General features: G+C 45.0%; 1 protein-coding gene across 6 annotated transcripts in view; it reads right to left on the bottom strand.

The window, feature by feature from the left end:
* Positions 1 to 13,315, bottom strand: part of col14a1a (collagen, type XIV, alpha 1a) — a 285,165-nt gene extending 271,850 nt beyond the window's left edge. For all 6 annotated transcript variants that reach the window (XR_011594955.1, XR_011594954.1, XM_070888840.1 and 3 more), the window contains exons 1-2: positions 13,176 to 13,315; positions 4,580 to 4,708 (exon numbers count right to left, since the gene is read on the bottom strand). Coding sequence is in view for 4 of the 6 variants with exons in the window: in XM_070888840.1 (XP_070744941.1) it covers positions 4,580 to 4,670 (91 nt within the window). In the remaining 2 variants the exon portion in view is untranslated. The remainder of the gene's footprint in view (positions 1 to 4,579; positions 4,709 to 13,175) is intronic.
* Positions 13,316 to 23,270: the final 9,955 nt, after the last annotated feature.

Below are 23,270 nucleotides of genomic sequence, written 5' to 3' on the forward strand. Positions count from 1 at the left end.
ACTGTTTCCAATGGTTGAAGGGTCGATAACCAGAGGACACAGATTCAAAGTGACTGGCAAAAAAAAACAGAGGCGACATGAGGAAAAGAGATTTTTATGCAACGAGTGGTTAGGATTTGGAATGCACTGCTTGATAATGTGATGGAAACAGATTCAATAGTAGCCTTCAATAGTGAATTGTATAACTACTTGAAAGAGAAAACATTGCAGGGATATGAGGAAAGAGTGGGGAGTGGGACTAACTGGATTGGTCTTTGAAAGAGCCGGCGCAGACTCGATGGGCCGAATGGCCTCCTTCTGTTTTGTACTATTCTATGACTTATGTTATATGTGGCTCCCATGGTACATAATGACAAAAGGCTGGACACCCCTGATTTAGACTACAACACAGATCGAGCGCCTTAGGCTTTAAGAGTTTGATGGTTAAGTGAGTAAAGTTGGTATATTAGTTTATCAAACTAATGATTTCCAGACTATTTTCTTCAGTTGTCAAATTATCGCCGCATCTATCATTGATCTCCTGGTTTCCACACTGTGTTTTCAAAAGTAGGCATAAGGAATTGTCTGTATAGAAATGATTCCACTTTAGTACAGAGAAGCATTTTGGCACAAAGTTCCTTGTTTCTTGCCGAGACCCAGGAGGGCAATCGATGCCGACACTCAGACAGAACGAGACAAAAATGATAGTTATGTGTTCACCAACCTGATGACGGGACCATTTTTTCAGTTGCACTTTATTATCCTTGGAGCGAAAATCTTGTGTCCCCCAAAACAATTACTGGTCAGCCCAAATTTGGGTAGCAACTTGGCTTCAAAACGGCCAATAAAAATTGTCGCATTGAACAAGCAAAGTGTAACTGTGAAGTATAGGTGTGCGAGAATATCCAGCTGAGCAGCCTGCAGCTTTATTTACACGCTCGACCAGAAAAATGCCCCCAGAACTTTGAAGGTTTGACAGATAAATTGCTTTTTTTTAAAAAGAAAAATAATGATGTAGGAATGCAGCCCTGCAGCACCATCAAAGGAGGCAACTTTATTAACCTTCCAGAAAAGTAGGTTTCTAGCTGGCTAACTCTCCAAGGTCCACAGTTCTGTTCACTGAAAGTTAAACTGTTTGCATTTGTTGCAAATCCTTTGAAAAATAAATCTACATTTGCAAAGTCTAATTGTGCGTATGAAATGAGCCCCATTTTATGTAAAGGTGTTTAGGTGTGTAAATTCTCATCTGCTGTAAGCAGAGGCAAAAAACGGAACTATGTGCTTGGGTGGTACAGCATTAATTAATTGAGCTGATTTTAGTGCAGTGTAATACTGCAAGGTCATGGAAGAATGAAGTTTACTGGATGAGCCCTGTTTCTTTTCTGTTTTGCAAGACCTTGGATTAATATTGGACGAGACCCCACATGGCACAGAGTCCCTGGTGTTAACTAGAGTCACCACAGTGCAAACCACTGAATGATGTATGTTTAGAAGTTTGCAATTTAATGTTCCCAAATGTTCTGACTAGATTTCACAGAAGCTCGACTGAGAGAGTTCTTGGCTCTCAACCCATTAGATTATCGGCTCAATTCCCAGGACTGAGCCCGTTTGGGTCAGTTCTCAACCCTGGCCGCTACAGGGAATGAAGCTATCCATCTTCAAGAGAGGTGAAACAGCTGGAAGAATCGAATTTACTCCACTATCGTTGCACCTCGCTTTGGCTCGCCACAGAGACAAGCATGCGGCTCACACTTAAAGCGAGGTATATGCAAGAAAGTGGCACCGACGGGAACAAAATGGCTGGGGAGGAAGATATGTAATTTTCTGGGAATATGAATTTCACAACCTTAAAGAGTGAACCACTTTGACCTACTTATCTCAATATGACAAAATGTGTAACACTTGCTGCCCCACCTCCATTTTATTTCTAATGCCTGAATAGTTTGTTGAAAGTTTCAAAATTAATTATTAATCGAAATTCATTCAAATAAATATCTGTATTTGTGACAATCTCTAACACTGTTTTCACATGTTGAAACAAATACTTCATGGGGTTATGAATGCACAAAAGCAATGTCCTTTGATTCACAGATTATAATTTAACTGATTGTTGGTTTTAGTTCATTGTGTTTGTATTAATTTTGCCTGGTCTGTTCAGAATCCATACACTGTGTTCTACCTTAACACAGCCAAATTTATTCACATACACATATATATATCCTGTTACTAAGGGAATTACAGCAATCTGTTTCCAAATGATTATTGCCCTATAATTGTCTCCAACAGATTTATCACCAAACATTTTAAGAACTCTTTTCAGGAATGTTAAATCTATTAGATTATTGAGAAACAAACTGACTGTATTTTTTAATTGTCACAAATTGTATTTGATACCATGCAATTAAGACCATGCAACTAACGACAATTTTTATATTAAAATCCCCTTGTGCAAAAATAAACAAGGATCAAAAAATGATTTAAAAGGGCTGCCTTTTGCATCAATTCCTTTCTTTTTAAACTAGAAAAAATGCCTTTTCAGATCACTGGGTATCCAAAACCATGACTGTTTTTATGTTCCATAATCTGAGCTCGGTTTGTATTGGTCTTAGATTCAGTGTGTAGGAAATGCATTTACATTAAAGAAATAACATTCTTGAAGGCCAAGCAGATAAGTGAAAAGTGAAACATTCAGACTGTGTCCAGGTGACCTCCTAACAAGCAACTTCAGGTGACTTAAACCAATCAAAAGTGCAGAGCATGAGTTGTATGAATGTGCTCTGAATTATTAGTATTTTCATAGTATGGGACACTGCTATTACTTGCCATGGTTTTTACAAATCTAATTTGGCCAAAATACAGCCATAAACATAATTGGCTAAATTTCTATGAGTGCAATGTTCCCTTATTCACCCTAATACCTATATATTTTGGCATAGCGCTTAAAATACAATTTGAAGGCCGATGGAGAGAGAGCGGGGGAGTAGAGCTAATTGAATGGCTCTTCCAAAGAGCTGGCACAAGCATGAAGGGCCAAATGGCCTCCTTCCGTGTTGTATCAGTCTATGATTCTATGATGATTCCATTAAGTAGATCAACATGGTTACTGTCTGTAACACCGAATGGATTTTGATATTTCCCTGGATATCACTCTGTTCTTGACATGAGTTGCCAGGAATAGTATATATTTAATTGCTTCCATGCCAGAAATGATGAATAGCTCATTAGAGAGTAGAGAGAGAAACTTATCTCAACAACAACATGAGGCAGTGCTGATTTTATTTTCAATAACCAGCACTGTCCAGATACGATACTTATGACAGAGCGGCAACCAACACACACATTTCCACTATTGTCCTCCTAGGATATGGTGCCTATTTTAGGAACCTCAAAGGGATGAGGGACTGAGTGAGCCCTACCAGCATTTGAATCTAAAGGCTTCTAGCCTGCAGGCCAGCACCTAACCCACTAAACTATCCAGCACTCATTAAAGGGAGAGATGGAAAGCAAAATTAAATACGTTACGAGCCAACAGCATTTCTTTATTAACCCCCTTATTCCCCCACCCCCCCAAGCCTAGTTCTCCAAACAGCTCACAAATGATCATATCGTGAGTGACCCTCAACGATGGAAATATGGTCAAAACATATTCTATTTTTAACACATGTAGCTGATTTACAACTGAAAATGAATAGATGTTTTTAAAACATTTCAGCCAAACAAATTTGGTTGCTACTACTTTGGAATGTTACTTTGTTACTGTGCCGTCACACGAGTGGAAGCAGAAACTTATTTCCACCGATATTTGTTCCGCATACTTGTTAAGATGTTCCTTATCAGTCGAGAGGCTAAGTGACATTTACATTACAGCACAAATGGCAACATGAAACGGATTCACTTCGCACAGAAGCTACAAAGTCATTGTGTTAAATGCAAAGGCAGGGTCCACTCTGACCCTTTTCCTCCAGTTAGGTCAGACCCTAGTTTCAGACTTACATTACAACTAGTGAAAGTGTGAAGGAAAAGCGATTTGAGCCTGCATCTACAAGTGTAAATGGAGCCAAAGTTTTATTAAGTGCGGACAGATGGTCAGGTATGAGACAACTCAAACCATGTGCGCTGAAAATATCTGTTGTGATATCCTGATATGAAAAAAACGTGACATATAACATTCTTTTGTGCATGATTGTCAAAATAACATCAGCTGCTGTAGTTTACGAGGCAGAATAAAAACACAACATTATGGAAAGGTAATCAGATATGCACCTTCTACAGCTCTACAGGAAGATTGTAAAAATAGAATGATTACTCCATTATTCCAATCGGGCAATGGGATAAATCATGCTGTAAGTGTTGTAAATAGTCACAAAAGGAGCCAATTGCAACTGCAGATTGTTAATATATTAACATATATTGCAATAACTACTTTACATCTTCGATTTCAATAAAATAATGAATGACTTTAGAAGGCATGGTCACACATCACCTCAAAATTAACATATGCAATGTATTATAAAAGAACGTAAAATCACAGCAAATGATTGCCCACATCTGCACATCAGAGGGATTTCTTAGCAGGTGATTTTATCTTGGCAACAATTACCTTGACCCTGTGCTTCACTGATGAAATGAGCTGTCACTGCGACAAAGGCCAGGAGAAGGGAGGTCCCTATTCTGTGTCCAAGCACCTGCATATTTATGTCTTGGCTGTGGCTGGATTTACTCAGCAATCCTGTAAGGTCAACAAAACAACAATATTACTTAGAAACAGATCATAACTAGTTTACATCATAGCACATTCACTTTTAAATTTAAAGCCTAAAATTTGAGAACTTGGCCATCAAATTGAAAAAGTCAATAATTAATAACGGCCCCGAAATTCCGGCCTCCCCGGGTCTGTATGGAGTTCCTACGGACCCGGGAAGGCATCAGAAATGCCGGTTTCTAGTGTGCAATGCGCATGCGCTGGAAATCGGCATTTCCGATCCGTCAAGTTTCTGGCTTAACAGGTCGTAGCCAGATCGGGAGCAAGGACACTTGTAAGTGGAAAGTTCCGATATTTATGCTTACAAATGTCCTCAAAAATCTTGAGCCTAGCCTACTTTTACAGACACAAGTGTTTTAAAAAACATGAAACATATAAAAATAAAGTTATTAAAAAATATCATTAAAAAACCCTCCCCACAACGGTAAGTTTATTTTTAAAACTTTTTAAAAAACCTGGAAATTATTTTTTTTAAGACATTAATAACTTAAATTTAAATGAATGTAGTGCAATTATTTTCTATTTTTTATTAGTGTTTTGGGTGTTTGGGGCTGTGTTTTGGGTGTTTCGGGCTCTATCACAATCATAGTAATATGAGTTTAGGACCCTGCGGAACTCCTATTACTACGATACCTTACCTGATTGGCTGCCCAGAGCCATGTGAATCCAGCTCGAGGCCTGCGCACGCATCAACGCGCATGTGCTGCGATTGGCAGTCGAAGGGGGCCACAGCATCTGAAGGTTCAACGTGGGCACCAGCTTAAGGTAGGTGCGTATTTTTTCTCTAAAATGCCCGCGGGAAGGCCAAACCGGAATTTCAGGGCCATTGTGTCATTATCAGAAGACATCAGTAACTCAAGATGTGTTCTATCCCGATGCAGCAATTTTGTAATTCAACTTTTATGCTATACGGCGAACCTTTTTATTCCAAGCCCTGGTTAGGTCTTACCTGAGAATGAATTTATGATGACTTGAGCTCCTCCCCTGGTTGTTATTGGGACTTCAGTTGTAACCAGGAATGCGTTCATTATTTGGGGAGGTTTATAATAAAGCAGCAACAACAACTTACATTTATATAGCGCCTTTAACGTAGTAAAACATCCCAAGGTGCTTCACAGGAGCATTTTTATCAAACAGAATTTGACACCAAGCTACATAAGGAGATATTAGGACAGGTAACCAAAGGTTTGGTCAAAGAAGTAGGTTTTAAGGAACATCTTAATGGAGGAGAGGTTTAGGGAAGGAATTCCAGAGCTTAGGAGCCTAAGCAGCTGAAGGCACGGCCGCCAATGGTGGAATGATGGAAATCAGGGATGCTCAAGAGGCCAGAATTTATAGGGCTGAAGGAGGTTACAGAGATAGGGGCAAGGCCATGGAGGGAGAAAGTCAAGATATGATGGAGTGAAAAAAGGGCCATTTGACCCATCAAGCTCATACCCTCCATACTTGTTCTATTTCAGGTCTGCTGTAAATACCTTCAGTAGTGTCAGTTGTTCTTGTAAGAAGTTTGAGCATCTTATTTTTATGGCAGGTGACTCACAGTGCCCTGCATCTACTGGTACGATAGCAGGACCCAATGGTGCCGCCTGCTGACCCAAACTCCAATATCTGCGTCTTTTCACATGTATTTCTTTGATGGTAGATAAGCTAACATTACATGAGGCATTAAACTGCTTTATGCTACAATAAAGTCAACATACAGTATGGTGAACATATGGTGCAATAGTTCAGATGAGATTTACTTTATTCAATCTATACAACTTATCCCACTGGACAACATGAAAATAACGATGATGCCATGCAACCCCATTTCAGAGGGTCATCTTGCTTCAGTTAAACAGACCAACTCCTGTATCTTGCCTTTTTGAGCCAACTGTTGCTGGGAGCATAAGTGCTTCAGCTGCAACTCTTATGCAAAAGCTAGGCTGTCTTATTAGGTGTCTGGTCAGGAATAACATGAAATTTCATTCATGGTTAGAAAGAGAACAAATACCTCTGAACACAATAGGTGTGAGTCATTTATCAATTACAGAGACAAGATACCAAAATGCATAGGGCTAGAGCCTCCACTTTTGAGCTTAGCGCCAAAAAATGGGCGTTATTTCTGGCCTGGGCATTAAAAAAGGGTTTTCAGATTGCCGGCTTCTCGTCCACTCTCAAAATACCTAGTTTACATTTTGAAAATGGGCAATACCGCGAGTGATATCAAATGGGCGGTAGCGTTAAATTTTTCTGACCTTCTGCCGTAAAGTGTGGCTGTCCTTAGCAACGGCATGGCAACATTCAAATCCCGCGATTCTGGAGGTCAAGGGTCATCATGACATGCGCAGAAGAGGAGACAGAGAGAGAGGGAGCTCAGAGGAACTGAAAGCGTGTGTGGCTGTGGTGTGTGCTTGTTTGGCTGTTGTGGGAGGAACGACAGAGATTCACTAGCAGCAAAAAGCCCACTAAGCACCAAGAACATAGTTGGCACCGAGTTTTTGTCCAACAAATAACATAAAATGGAAGGGATGGAGGAGGCCCTGGAGCTGGTAGCCAGGAACACTGGTGGCAGAGGGCTCCCAGTGATCCCGGAGCACGGCACTGCACCCCAAGGTGCCGCACCCCCATTGCCAACCACACATGAGAGCCAGGAGCAACAGCTTGCTTCTGGCTCAGAGCACGTTCCCACCTCAGGACCATCCCCTCCTGTATACGTCCAAGCAGCGCTTCGCCCGTTACCGCGCCCCCCCCCCCCCCAATGAAGCATTGCCTGAGGACCTCCTCGGCCAGGTGGCTTGGAGTCAGGAGGGTAAGGGGAATGGGTAGAGGTGGAGAGGAGAAACGGGGGGGGGGGGGGGGGCGGGGTGGAGAGGAGAAAGTGGGGGGGCGGAATTGGGGGGGGGCGTTGGTTTGTACAGAAATACTTATGATTTCAGACTAATGTTCGTTTAAATGTTGTTTATTTTACAAAACCTTGCAGCACATTGGCTCAGATAGCTGCACCATTACACTGGTGATTCCTTAAGATCAAAGGGTATAATCACACTTAACTTCAATCAACTTAAACTTTAACTGTCACCAAGGTGATGCCCACCATTGATGTATGACCTGCACACCCAGCAGTGTGTCAGCCTTGTAAATAACACCAACATTCTTTCAGGCAAAGTGATCATTGATGAGCTCCTGATGTAAGGCTCTTGTGGCTATCATGCCACCATGGGCCCTTTCATGCGGTCTACAGGGGGCCGGGGGCATGGCTTCAGCATCAGCCTGGTTGTCTGGGCCGATGGCAGCGTCGGCCTCCTCGTCCTCCTCTTCCTTTCTCTAGTGAGGTGGACTGTCACCAGGCAATTCTTGTCCCCTCCTGATAGCCAAGTTGTGTAGCATGGAGCAGACCACCATGAATTGAGCTACCTACTCAGGGTGGTATTGGAGCTTGCCTCCTGAGTGGTCCAGGCATCTGAAGCGCTGCTTCAGCACTCCAATGGTTTTCTCCACGATATTGCGAGTTGCTCTGTGGCTCTCGTTGTATCGCCCCTCGGCCTCGGTGTGACACAGGGGGGTCATCAGCCAGGTGGCGAGGCCATATCCTTTGTCACCAAGCATCTAGCATTGACCTTGTGGCTCATTGTTAAACAAGTCAGATACAGTGCTCTCACGCAGGATGTGCGCATGCATCATGGATGCTGCCCGGAAATTGAGCATTCGCAGCCAGTATAATTTGCTGGTGGTCGACAACCAGTTGGACATTCAGGGAATGGGATCCCTTGCGGTTCCTGAAAACCTCAGCATCCTGAAAAGGTGCCCGCATCGCGATATGCGTACAGTCTATTGCTCCCTGCACCTTGGGGAAGTTTGCAATTCTGGAGAAACCAAAAGCCCTCTGTGCATCCCCGGTCATAGGGAAGCTGATCAAGTCCCTCCTGCGTGCGTACAGGGCTTCAGTGACCTGTCTAATGCAATGTGTGGCATGTCGAGAAAGTCAGCAAATATCGCCAGCTGTGGCCTGAAAAGAACCTGAGGCATAGAACGACAGTGCCGTGGTGACTTTGACCTCGATGGACAGTGAAGTTCTGATGGTGCTGGCAGGCTGCAGATCTGTCCTTATCAGCTGGCATACCTCAGTGATAACCTCTTTGTGAAGCGCAGTTTCCGAAGGCAGGTGGTGTCGGGCAAGTCGAGGTAAGAATGCTTCTCCTTGTACTTGCGGGCGGTGTAACATCTGGTCCTCCTCATCTGTCTGTCACTTCTTACATTGGACACATAATGCAGTAGTGCGTTCCTTCGGCGATGTCGAGTCTGCTGCATGTATTTGGGCACTAAGAGAGGGTGAGAAAGGACAGGCCCCATTGCAGTAGTTCTCTGTTTTCCACCGATTGCACACAAACAAGGAATGTCCCAACGAACACACCTCTTCAATTCCAATCGGTCACAGTGTGGTCAAAATGTTTTTAGAGATGTTCACATCAACTCCAACGACCTGCAGAGTACATCCAAACTCCATCGAGGTTGAAGCACAGCAGCCTTTTAAAGGTTGCGACATGTGATCTACAACATGGTGTCCATAACGCTGTGATTTGTCCCGGTTAGTTCCACTTTTTGTGGTCGTTTTTTTGGGTGAGCGATATTGTGGGCGGTATGTGTGCGAGGTGGTGAAATTGGCGATAGGCGATCTCCATGCCGCTAGTTTGGGTAAATATGTTCTTTATGACAAAAAACAATCGGCGGGCGTTAATATTGAATCTCGGGGTTAAATCAGTGCGGAAAGTAACGCTGGGCAATATTATGGGCGTTGAAGTCGCCCATCCTGCTGATTCCACCCAAAAAAATTGGGCAGGCGGTGATATTTTTTTTTGCCGTTAAGCACATGGAGAAAGTAACGCTCGGCAATAAGTTTTCGAAAAATGCCCGCCAGTTTCCATTTTGTGCCAAAATGGGCGATATATGGGCGTTATACGTAATTTCAGCAGTAAAATGGGCATTAAGTGGGCGTTAAGCATGCAAAAAAATTGGAGGTTCTAGCCCCTGGTGTTTACAATCTATAAGGAAACAACAGCAAATCTTGTTCATTAGCATCTTTACCTCTTGTATCAGATGCCCCATTTCTTTTATTTGCAATAATACACTATTCTACCACAAATTTAAAATTCTCATTCTTGTTTTCAAATCCTTCCATGGCCTCGCCCCTCCCTAACTCTGTAATCTCTTTCTGCCCTGCAACCCTCCGAGATCTCTGCACTCCTCCAATTCTGGGCTCTTGCACATCCCCAATTTTAATCGCTCCACCATTGGTGATCGTGTCTTCAGTTGCCTAGAGCCTAAGCTCTGGAATTCCTCCCTAAACCTCTCCGCCTCTCTACCTCGCTCTCCTAATTTAAGATACTCCTTAAAACCTACCTTTTTGACCAAGCTTTTGGTCACCTGTCCGAATATCTCCTTATGTGGCTCGGTGTGAAATTTTATTTGATAATGCTCCTGTGAAGCGCCTTGAGACATTTTACTACATTAAAAGTGTTATATAAATGCAAGTTGTAGTTTTAAAACGTAACTTTTAAAATTATTTTTTTTCCAAAATCTTTTCTGGAAAAATGTGGGAAAATGGTTTTAAAAAAAAGACAACTGATAGGTGACATGAATTGTACACAAACCCTACTCAATTTCCTGAGTGTGGAGAGCAAGACCAGGTAAGTTGCCAGGAAGAAAAAATCTGTGAAATTTAACCCTTACCCCCCTATAGCAACATAATCAAGCAAAAGGCCAGAATATTAAATCAAAGGTAATTCCGGACCCACGTTATGGGCTCAATTTTCCCCGATCCCATTTTCTGGCGTATTGCCAGAATTGTGCCGCTTAATTAGGTCAATAGATGCTCCAGAAAAACATCTCTGAAGTTTCCTACCGATGTTTGGTCTCTAATCTGCTACCACGCAGCATGGCCAGTCGCCTCGGGGGGTGGAGCCTGTGGTCTGCACTGGAAAAAGGAGCCGGGCCTTCTGCGCATGCTCGGGGGAAAAAACTGACGGTCTTGATGTCGCTGAAATGGTCACGCATGCGCAGTAGAGCGCCGAGTGAGGTGCCTTCCTGGTCAGCTGCGGTGAGTACTCTTCACCCGCCGAGCTGTGGCCCCCGATTTCGTGCCGGCCAGTTCGCTCCCTTCACCCTGAGCCTTTTCGGTGCCTTCCTGCCGCTCTGTAGCCCCTGATTTTGTGCCGGTCCAGGTCCGCTCCACTTCCCGCCCCTATCTCCAGCCGAATGGCCTCCGATTTACTTACCTGCACCGATTTCCTTAACTTGCCGCAAGGGTTTTCTCGAGAGGCCACATACGCTGGCCTAAGTAGAAATGGAGTAACTATTAGTTGGCCAAAGTTGTCTAAATGGCCAGAATTGGCGTAGGTGGCTGGTAATGCCCCCTTTTGGAGGAAAAAAAAACTTACCTAAATAAAATGGAACTAACTGAGTTACGCTGGTGTAAATTGATTGGGGAAACTGGGGATTTTTAAGTTAGACCAGAAAAAGCAGCCCACTCCAAAAAAAACGGCGCAAATACTGGGGAAAATTGAGCCCAAAGTGAGCAGCCACATTCCGCTCTGGCTCATTCCTGGTTTCAGCAGCATTAGATCCCGTGTTCTAGTATTTCACCTGTGTATATCCTTATCCTGATAACATTGATTCCAACTGTTCGCTAATTAGCTGTCGAGTCCTTTCGTATTTAATTGGTACAGTTCAGGCTTTCCATTCTACATTTATGCCAAGGGCAGATTAAATTTTAATTCTTGCGCAGAATGTTTTAACGTTGTAATCATGTCATCCACATCTGTGCGCACTATCTAAATTACCCTGTCTCCAGCCTCTCAAAATGGGTTTGAACTCAACACTTATACAAAAATTGAATCAACATGAGACAATTCTGGACATGCAATATTACAGGTTGAAATCTAACTGGATATTCCATGGGAAGCTGGGTTTTAAGTAATCATTTCGGCAAGCGTTGGGTACAAGAGACTTGAGATATTGCTCTGTTCAGTTTCTTAAATGCTACCATACGCTTTCATACAGGATGGTGGAGACAGGTTTTAGTGTGCCAACCGGCAACACAAAAGCAAACAACCTCAGCTAGCCATCACACAGAGGTACTCGCTCAGGTGTAACTGGGATTCTCTCCAGTGTAACAGGATTCGTCCAGTGTAACTGGGTTCGCTCCAGTGTAATTTCACTCCAGTTAACTGGGATTCTCTCCAGAGTAACTGGGATTCTCTCCAGTGTAGCTGGATTGTTTCCAGTGTAACTGGGATCTCTTCAGTGTAGTTTCCAATGTAACTGGGATCTCTTCAGTGTAACTGGGTTTCTCTCCAGTGTAACTGGGTTTCATTCTCTTCAGTGTAACTGGGTTTCTCTCCAGTGTAACTGGGTTTCATTCTCTTCAGTGTAACTGGGTTTCTCTCCAGTGTAACTGGTTCTCTCCGGTGTAACTGGGTTTCATTCTCTTCAGTGTAACTGGGTTTCTCTCCAGTGTAACTGGGTTTCATTCTCTTCAGTGTAACTGGGTTTCTCTCCAGTGTAGTTGGATTGTTTCCAGTGTAACTGGTTCTCTCCGGTGTAACTGGATTCTCTTCACTGTAACTGGGACTCGGCTCATTGCTCTGTCTCCCACAGAAAAGCTCATCTGTGACTCATTCTGATTCCTGCGCCCTGGAGTGTGATCGACTCGCCGGGAACTGTGCGATGAATTTTTTTGAAACCACATTCTACAATGAATATTTGTTGTTAAAAGTTAGACAAACCGCGCCGACACCACGGTGGAATCTCGCATAATCGCACGGGTTCGTTGTTTGATGCCTTTGGAGTTCAAAGCCATCATGAACAAAGTGAGTTACAGGACAGCGCGGCGTTTGATGCTGCGCGGGGAGATTGCGGAGCAAGTTTCAGTCAGTGTCTAAACTGCAGCAGCAGCGAGGCAGCAAGTCCAGGCACAGACTGCATAGCTCTGCCCGTCTCCCTCAGACTGCAGGTATCCAAGGAGACACCAAACAGGTCTCAGGACTAAACAGATGTGTGTCCCAAAGCAACAGCTGGCCCCTGAGTACCTTCTTACACAAAGCGTGCTCTTAAAACCCGCCAATAAAATAACTGGCCGAGTCCTTGCTTTGATGGGCTGGTTAGTACTGGTAACTCTTAAAGAGTGAAATATTTACAGCTGACATATTCTACCTTCAAATTCATAGATGCACAAAACAGTGTCCCTTCGATACTCCTGCAGCGCGACTGCCGGACCTGGTCATTATCAGCAAGCGTGAAACTTCCCTGTAATAACTTTCTTAAAACAATTCTGGGAAGGCGTCCCCTGATCGACATTATTTATGGCAGGACTATAATATTTATTGTTAAACAACGATTCACATTATAAACCAGAGATGGTATCTCTTTAGCAGAAATAGTTCGGAAACTTTCTTACCCTCGTGAAACGTGAAGCATTGATAATGTCAGTTGTTTTCTTAATTTATTTTCTTCTTCCCCGCCGCAAGTGACACCTCCCTTCTCTCGCTCTCTCTCAGTATATGGGGCTGCGAGATCTGCTTAATCTTTCACTCTCCTCCCTACTCTGGATGTGAGAAACGCACACACACCCGAGGCTCACCACACACCCAGGCACAGGTACCTCCCTCACTCGCCACCCCACACCCCCCCGCTTCCCTCGGTACACACCCCACCCACCCAAGCCCAGCCAATGAAAGGTCTGAGTAACACATCCCAAAACCTGATTGACAGCTTCCTTTTTGAAAAAAGTGGGAGGGGGTAAAAACAGGAGGCAGCAACATCTCTGTGACTTTAATGTCACAGGAGACAAGCCTGGTGTGATAACATACTGGAACAATGAATGAATCTGCCCATAAAAGCAGCGATGAAATATATTCAGATACGTTGCTTTTCATAAGTTATGAGGCAAAATGTTAAAACAGGAAAACACGTTTGTCCAGCTGGGACCACTCATCGTGTAAATGTAGCACCATACCTGGACCAGCACTTCTTTAACAATCAGGAAAGCCATTCTGGCTCCCCTTTCCTCCATCACAGCTGCAAAGCACATTTGATGTGTTCCTTACTCAATAACAACAACTTGCATTTATATAACGCCTTTAACGTTGTAAAATGTCCGAAGGCGCTTCACAGGAGCTTTATCAGACAAAATTTGACACCAAGCCACAGAAGGAGATATTCGGGACAGGAGACGAAAAGCTTGGTCAAAGCCTGGATGAGTGCAGCTCTAACAACACTCAAGAGGCTCAACACCATCCAGGACAAAGCAGCCAGCTTGATTGGCACCCCATCCCCCACCTTAAACATTCACTCCTTCCACCACCAGCGTACCGTGGCCGCAGTGTGTACCATCTACAAGCTGCACTGCAGCAATTTGCCAAGGCTTCTTCGGCATCACCTCCCAAAGCCGCAACCTCTACCACCTAGAAGGACAAGGGCAGCAGGCGCATGGGAACACCATTACATCCAAGTTCCTCGCCCAAGTCACACACCATCCTGACTTGGAAATATATTGCCATTTCTTCATGGTCGCTGGGTGAAAATCCTAGAAATCCCTCCCTAACAGCCCTATGGCGTACCTACAGATTGCAGAATTTCAAGAAGGCGGCTCCCCACCACGTTCTCAAGAGCAATTAGGGATGGGCAATAAATGTTGCCATTTCCAGCGATGCCCTCAACCCATGAACAAATTTTTAAAATGGTAGGTTTTAATAAGCGTCTTAAAGGAGGAAAGAGAGATGGAGAGCTGGAGAGGTTTAGGGAAGGAATTCCCGAGGTTAATGACCGGGCAGCTGACGGCACGGCCGTCAATGGTGGAGTGATGAAAATCGGGGATCTCAAGAGGCCAGAATTAGAGGAGTGCTGTGATCTCGGAGAGTTGTAGGACTGGAGGAGGTGACAGAAATAGGAAGAGGTGAGGCCATGGAAGGATTTGAACACAAGGATGACATTTTTTAAATTGGCTAGAAAAAGCAACAAACCTGAGGACTGGGAGAAATTTATAATTCAACAGAGGAGGATTAAAGGTTTAATTAAGAGGGGGAAAATAGAGTACGAGAGGAAGCTTGCAGGGAACATAAAAACTGACTGCAAAAGCTTCTATCAATATGTGAAGAGAAAAAGATTAGTGAAGACAAACGTAGGTCCCTTGCAGTCGGATTCAGGTGAATTAATAATGGGGAACAAAGAAATGGCAGACCAATTGAACAAATATTTCGGTTCTGTCTTCACAAATAACCTTCCGAATGTACTAGGGGACAGTGGGTCTAGTGTGAAGGAGGAACTGAAAGATATCCTTATTAGGCGGGAAATTGTGTTAGGGAAATTGATGGGATTGAAGATCGATAAATCCCTGGGGCCTGATAGTCTGCATCCCAGAGTACTTACGGAAGTGGCCCTCGAAATAGTGGATGCATTGGTGATTATTTTTCAACAGTCTATCGACTCTGGATCAGTTCCTATGGACTGGAGGATAGCTAATGTAACACCACTTTTTAAAAAGGGAGGGAGAGAGAAAATGGGTAATTATAGACCGGTTAGCCTGACATCAGTAGTGGGGAAAATGTTGGAATCAATCATTAAGGATGAAATAGCAGCGCATTTGGAGAGCAGTGATAGGATCGGACCAAGTCAGTATGGATTTATGAAAGCGAAATCATGCTTGACGAATCTTCTGGAAATTTTTGAGGATGTAACTAGCATAGTGGACAAGGGAGAACCAGTGGATGTGGTGTATTTGGACTTTCAAAAGGCTTTTGACAAGGTCCCGCACAAGAGATTGGTGTGCAAAATCAAAGCGCATGGTATTGGGGGTAATGTACTGACGTGGATGGAGAACTGGTTGGCAGACAGAAAGCAGAGAGTCGGGATAAATGGGTCCTTTTCAGAATGGCAGGCAGTGATTAGTGGAGTGCCGCAGGGCTCAGTGCTGGGACCCTAACTCTTTACAATATACATTAATGATTTAGATGAAGGAATTGAGTGCAATATCTCCAAGTTTGTGGATGACACTAAACTGGGTGGTGGTGTGAGCTGTGAGGAGGACGCTAAGAGGTTGCAGGGTGACTTGGACAAGTTAGGTGAGTGGCAAATGCATGGCAGATGCAGTACAATGTGGATAAATGTGAGGTTATCAATTTTGGGGGCAAAAACACGAAGGCAGAATATTATCTGAATGGCGGCAGATTAGGAAAAGGGGAGGTGCAACGAGACCTGGGTGTCATGGTTCATCAGTCACTGAAAGTTGGCATGCAGGTACAGCAGGCAGTGAAGAAGGAAAATGGTATGTTGGCCTTCATAGCTAGGGGATTTGAATATAGGAGGAGGGAGGTCTTACTGCAGTTGTACAGGGCCTTAGTGGGACCCCACCTGGAATATTGTGTTCAGTTTTGGTCTCCTAATCTGAGGAAGGACGTTCTTGCTATTGAGGGAGTGCAGCGAAGGTTCACCAGTCTGATTCCCGGGATGGCAGGACTGACATATGAGGAGAGACTGGATCAACTGGGCCTGTATTCACTGGAGTTTAGAAGGATGAGAGGGGCTCTCATAGAAACGTATAAGATTCTGACGGGACTGGACAGGTTAGATGCGGGAAGAATGTTCCCGATGTTGGGGAAGTCCAGAACCAGGGGACATAGTCTTAGGATAAGGGGTAGGCCATTTAGGACTGAGATGAGGAGAAACTTCTTCACTCAGAGCATTGGTAACCTTTGGAATTCCCTGCCACAGAGAGTTGTTGATGCCACTCCATTGAATATACTCAAGAGGGAGTTAGATATGGCTCTTACGGCTAAGGGGATCAAGGGGTATGGAGAGAAAGCAGGAAAGGGGTACTGAGGGAATGATCAGCCATGATCTTATTGAATGATGGTGCAGGCTCGAGGGGCCGAATGGCCTACTCCTGCACCTATTTTCTATGTTTCTATGTTTCTATGTAGGCGTTGCTGGATTGGGAGCCAGTGTAGGTCAGCAAGCACAGGCGTGACGGGTGAATGGGACTTGGTGCGAGTTAGAATGCAGGACAGCAGAGTTTTGGATGAGCTGAAGTTTACAGAGGGAAGATGGAAGTCAATGCAGGAGAGCATTGGAAAATATTCAAGTCTGGAGGTAACAAAAGCATGGATGAGGGTTTCAGCAGCAGATGGGCTGAGGGAGGGGTTGGAGATGGGCGATGATATGGAGGTGGATATTGGTGGTCTTGGTGTTGGAGCGATTATGGGGTCGCCAGATTTGGAGGAGCACAGATGTTTCGGAGGTTGTGGGGTTGGAGGAGGTTACAGAGGTAGGGAGGGGTGAGGCCATGGAGGGATTTGAAAACAAGTGAGATATTTTACATTTAAGACAGAACCAGTATAGATCAGTTGGAAAACCTTTGGGAAGGTACAAAGCCTTTGAATATTGTCTCTAAGATCAGGCACACTTGAGCAACCCATATCAAAACATTCTAAAAGGCAAAAAATTCCCCATATCTTCCTCGTCTAATAGCTCTCCACACCACAGTTCAAACTCCTTCTCACTCAAAAACTCTGACGTTCATATGAGCACCTCGAAATAAAGGAGCATTATCAGTTTAGTAACATGAAAGGCATGATGACCACTGCCGTGATTGGTAATGCAATTATTTAAACACTTCAACGATCATGTGTGTCAAAAAAGTATATTCACTGAATGATAAAACACAGAAGGCAGCCATTTGCTCCATCGTATCTGTCCCGGCTCATTAACAGCTGTCCAATTAGTCCAACTCCCCTGCTCTTTCCCCACAGCCTTGCAAATTTTTCCTTTTCAAATGCCTCAGTACTGACCAGAACCTGTCTCTCCAACAATGACCGCTACCTCCATCCAATACTGACCAGTATCTGTCCCTCCAATACTGACCAGTACCTCCTTCCAATACTGATCAGCACCTGTCCCTCCAATATTGACTAGTACCTGTCTCCAATACTGACCACTATATGTCGCTCCAATACTGACCAGTACTTGTCCCTCCAATACTGACCAGTACCTGTCCCTCTCATACTGACCAGTACCTCCCTCCAATACTGACCAGTGCGTGTCCCTCCAATACTGACCAGTACCTGTCCCTCCAATACTGACCAGTACCTGTCCCTCCAATACTGACCAGTACCATCCCTCCAATACTGACCAATACCTGTTGCTCCAATACTGACCAATACCTGTCCCTCCAATACTGACCAGTACCTTTCCCTCTAATATTGACCAATACCTGTCCTTCCAATACTGACCAGTTTCTGTGCCTCCAATACTGACCAGTACCTATCCCTCCAATACTGACCAGCACCTGTACCTCCAATACTGACCAGTACCTGTCCCTCTAATACTGACCAGTACCTCCCTCCAATACTGATCAGTGCCTGTCCCTCCAATACTGACCAGAACCTGTCCCTCCAATACTGACCAGAACCTGTCCCTCCAATACTGACCAGAACCTGTCCCTCCAATACTGACCAGTCCCTGTCCCTCCAATACTGACCAGAACCTGTTCCTCCAATACTGACCAGAACCTGTCCCTCCAATACTGACTAATAGCTGTCCCTCCAATACTGACCAGAACCTGTCCCTCCAATACTGACCAGTACCTTTCCCTCTAATACTGACCAGTCCCTGTCCTTCCAATAATGACAAGAACCTGTCCCTTCAATACTGACCAGTACCTGTCCCTCCAATACTGACCAGCATCTGTCCCTACAATACTGACCAGTACCTGTCCCTCCAAAACTGACCAGTACCTGTCTCTTTTGAAAGTGACTATTTAATCTGCTTTCACCACTCTTTCAGGCAGTGCATTCCAGATCATAACATCTCGCTGCATAAAAATAATTACCACATCTCCCATTCTTGTTCTTTTGTCCACTGCCTTAAATCTGTGTCCTCTAGTTACTGACCCTCTTGCCAGTAGAAACAGTTTCTTCCTTACTCTATCAAAACTCTTCATATTTTTAGATGGAAATATTCTTGAAAGGTTGTTAAAAAGCTAAAAATATCTATGTACAAACCACATGGTGGTAGTTTCCACAGCAGCTTATATAACAGAGTATGCAATGTGAACTCCCCTGACAGGGACTGAGGCTGTCGAAATTCCTGGATTAGGCTGAACCCACTTATTCCAGGAGCTGATCCTGTCTCAACATTCCCTGGAATGTCATATAAAGCATTGATCTCCGTTCTTCGTGAATGGTCTGAGCCATTGAGTAACATTTGCCGATTTCATACCTCAATTGTAACTAGCGCTGAGAAATTTATGTCTTTGTTGACAGCAAGATTGACTGAGTCTGTCAGAATTCAATCCCAACTTGCACAAAAAGGATTAATAAAACATGCCCCTGGTATTGTTGAAAGATATGCAGATATAATCCAAATATTATTATCAGAGGTGGCACCGGGGCATGAAATATTTAAAATATGTGCAACATAAGAATAATAGGGGCCCTTCTCCAGTTCGTAGCTTCCAAACATTGAATGTGTCATGTAATATCGATAGCCTTTTCAATGGAACCCATTTTACACTGGGGTAAAATTGGGCACTGGAGGGGAAACAAAACAGGCAGAATTGCATTTCCCACTGGTTTCGGGTAGGTGGAGTTAAGATACAGATCAGCCATGATCTCGTTGAAAGTTGCAACAGGCTCGAGGGGCTGAATGGTCTCTTCCTGTTCCTATGTTCCAATACCACACCCCTGATATTCAACTATTGAAGTCAATGGAGCTGAACTTAAAGTGGGTGTATAACGGCTGACCGATGCGACACCGCCACTTTTGCGTCCACTCCAATTTGACCCCCATTATGATGTCTATAGGACAGTCAGCATGGACATCAGAAGGTCCTGCTTGGGGCTGCAGCAACTTCATTTGCGCAGAGCTAGCCTGGCACAGCCCGCTTACCGGCTTCTGTGTAGTCTCTCGGGGTGGGAAGGGGGTGGGGGCGGGGGAGGGGGGTGGTGGGAGTGGCACTGCTGTGAATGTGCTGCCAGTTTGAGAGATGACACCATTACCAATTGTCAACATCTGACCCTGCTGCCCCAGTGATCAATGACTAAATGGACCCCATCAACAGCAATGAGATCGGATCTCGCACCTAGGTACTGGAGGCAGCAGGAACTGCTCAGTATTGGAGGGACAGGTACTGGTCAATATTAGAGGGAAAGGTACTGGTTAGTATTGGACAGACAGATACTGGTCAGTATTGGAGGTACAGGTTCTGGTCAGTATTGGAGGTACATGTTCTGGTCAGTATTGGTGGGACAGGTTCTGGTCAGTATTGGAGAGGGAGGTACTGGTCAGAATTGGAGGAAGGTACTGGTCAATATTGGACGGACAAGTACTGGTCAGTTTTGGGGACAGGTTCTGCTCGGTATTGGAGGGACAGGTACTGGTGAGTATTGGAGGGACAGGTTTTGATCAGTATTGGAGGAACGGGAATTGGTCCTTATTGGAGTGACAGGTTCTGGTCAGTATTGGAGGGACAGGTTCTGGTCTGTGTTGGAGGGACAGGCACTGGTCAGTATTGGAGAGACAGGTACTGGTCAGTATTGGAGGGAGTACTGGTCAGTATTGGAGGGACAGGTTCTGCTCTGTATAGGAGGGACAGGTACAGGTCAGTATTGGATGGATCGGTTCTGGTCAGTATTGGAGGGACAGGCACTTGTCCGTATTGGAGGGCCAGCTTCTGGTCAGTATTGGAGTGACATACTGGTCAGTATTGAAGGGACAGGTACTGGTCAGTATTGGAGGGACAAGTTCCGGCTAGTATTGGAGGGAGGTACTGGTCAGTATTGGAGCGACAGGTTCTGGTCTGTGTTGGAGGGACAGGTACTGGTGCATATTGGAGGGAGGTACTGGTCAGAATTGGAGGGACAGGTACTGGTCAGTATTGGAGAGAGGTACTGGTCTGTTTTGGAGGGACAGGTACTGGTCAATATTGGAGGGATAGGTACTGGTCGGTATTGGAGGGACAGGTACTGATCAGTATTGGAGGGACAGGGTATGGTCTGTATTGGAGGGATAGGTACTGGTCTGTATTGGAAGGTGGTACTTGCCAGTATTTCAGGGAGGTACTGGTCAGTATTGGAGGGCTGGGTACTGGTCATTATTGTAGGGACAGGTTCTGCTCTGTGTTGGAGGGACAAGTACTGGTCAGTATTGGAGGGACAGGTTCTGGTCATTATTGGGGGGACCTGTACTGGTCGGTATTGGAGGGACTGGTACTGGTCAGTATTGGAGGGAGGTATTGATCAATAATGGAGGGACATGATCTGGTCTGTGTTGAAGGAACAGGTTCTGGTCTGTATTGGAGGAACAGGTTCTGGTCAATATTGGAGGAACAGGAACTGACCAGTACCAATCCCTCCAATACAGACTAGAACCTGTCCGTCCAATACAGACCAGAACCTGTCCCTCAATTACTGACCAGAACCTGTTCCTCCAGTACTGCCCAGTTCCTCTCCCTCCAAATCTGACCAGTTTATGCCCCTCCAATGCTGACCTGTATCTCTCCATCCAATAATGACCAGTATCTCCCTCCAATGTTGAGAAGAACCTGTCCCTCCAATACGGACCAGAACCTGTCCCTCCAATATGGACCAGAACCTGTCCCTCCAATACTGACCAGAACCTGTCCCTCCAATACAGATCCGCATCTGTCTCTCCAATACTGACCGGTACCTGTCCCTCCAATACTGTTTAGGGGGACAGGTACTGGTCAGTATTAGAGGGAGGTACTGATCTGTTTTGGAGGGACAGGCACTGGTTGGTATTGGAGGGACAGGTACTGGTCAGTATTGGATAAACTGCTACTGGTCAGTATTGGAGTGAGGTACTGGTCAGTATCAGAGGGAGGTACTGGACCGTTTTGGAGAGCCAGGTTCTCGTCCGTATTGGAGAGATAGTTACTGGTCAGTATTTGAGGGATATGTTCTGGCCAGTATTGGAGCGACAGGTACTGGTCCATATTGGAGGGACTGGTACTGGTCCATATTGGAGGGAGGTACTGGTCAGTATTGGAGGGACAGATTCTGGTCTGTTTTGGAGGGACAGTTACTGGTCGTCATTGGAGAGATAGGTACTGGTCAGTATTGGTGGGAGGTACTGGGCTGTTTTGGAGGGACAGGTTCTGGTCAGCATTGGAGGGATAGGTACTGTTCAACATTGGAGGGAGGTACTAGTCAGTATTGGAGGGAAGTACTGGTCAGTATTGGAGGGACAGGTTCTGGTCTGTGTTGGAGGGACAGGTACTGGTCAGTATTGGAGAGACAAGTTCTGGTCAGTATTGGATGGAAAGGTTCGGGTCCATATTGGAGGGATAGTTACTGGTCAGTATTGAAGCGACAGTTACTAGTCAATATTAGAGGGACAGGTACTGGTCAATATTGGAGGGACAGCTACTGCTCAGTATGGAGGGACTGGTTCTAGTCAGTATTGGAGATACAGGCACTGGTCCGTGTTGGAGGGCCAGCTACTGATCAGTATTGGAGGGAGGTACTTCTCTGTTTTGGAGGGATACGTACTGGTCAGTATTGGAGGGACTGGTACTTGTTAGTATTGGAGGGAGTTACTAGTCAGTAATGGAGGGACAGGGTCTGGTCTGTGTTGAAGGGACAGGTATTGGTCAGTTTTGGAGGGACAGGCTCTGGTCTGTATCGGAGGGACAGATACTGGTCAATATTGTAGGAAAAGGAACTGACCAGTACCTGTCCCTCGAACACGGACGAGAACCTGTCCCTCAAATATAGACAAGAACCTGTCCCTTCATTACTGACCAGTTCCTGTGCCTCCAATACTGTCCAGTACCTCTCCATCCAATAATGACCAGTACCTCCCTCCAATACTGACCAGTATCTATCCCTCCAATACTGACCAGAACCTGTCCCGCCAATATAGACCAGAACCTGTCCCTCCATTACTGACCAGCATCTATTCCTACAATACTGATCAGTACCTGTCTGTCTAATAATGTTTTGAATGGACAGCTACTGGTCTGTATTGGAGGGAGGTACTGATCCGTATTGGAGGGACAGGCTTTGCGCTGTGTTGGAGGGACAGCTACTGGTCAGTATTGGAGAGACAGGTTCTGATCAGTATTGAAGGGAAAGGTTCGGGTCCGTATTGGAGGGATAGTTACTGGTCAGTATTGGAAGGACAGGCACTTGTCCATATTGGAGGGCCAGCTACTGGTCAGTATTGGAGGGAGGTACATCTCTGTTTTGGAGGGACAGGTACTGGTCAGTGTTGGAGGGACAGGTACTGGTCAGTATTGGAGGGAGGTACTTCTCTGTTTTGGAGGGACAGGTACTGGTTAGAATTGGAGGGACAGGTTCTGGTCAATATTGGAGGAACAGGATCTGACCAGTACCTGTCCCTCGAATAGGGACCAGAACCTCTCCCTCCAATACAGATCAGAACCTGTCCATCCATTACTGACCAGAACCTCTCCCTCCAATACTGACCAGTACCTGTCCCTCCAATAATGTTTTGGAGGGACAACTACTGGTCTGTA

The sequence above is a fragment of the Pristiophorus japonicus genome, chromosome 1, assembly GCF_044704955.1.
Source record: "Pristiophorus japonicus isolate sPriJap1 chromosome 1, sPriJap1.hap1, whole genome shotgun sequence".
Classification (NCBI taxonomy): domain Eukaryota; kingdom Metazoa; phylum Chordata; class Chondrichthyes; family Pristiophoridae; genus Pristiophorus; species Pristiophorus japonicus.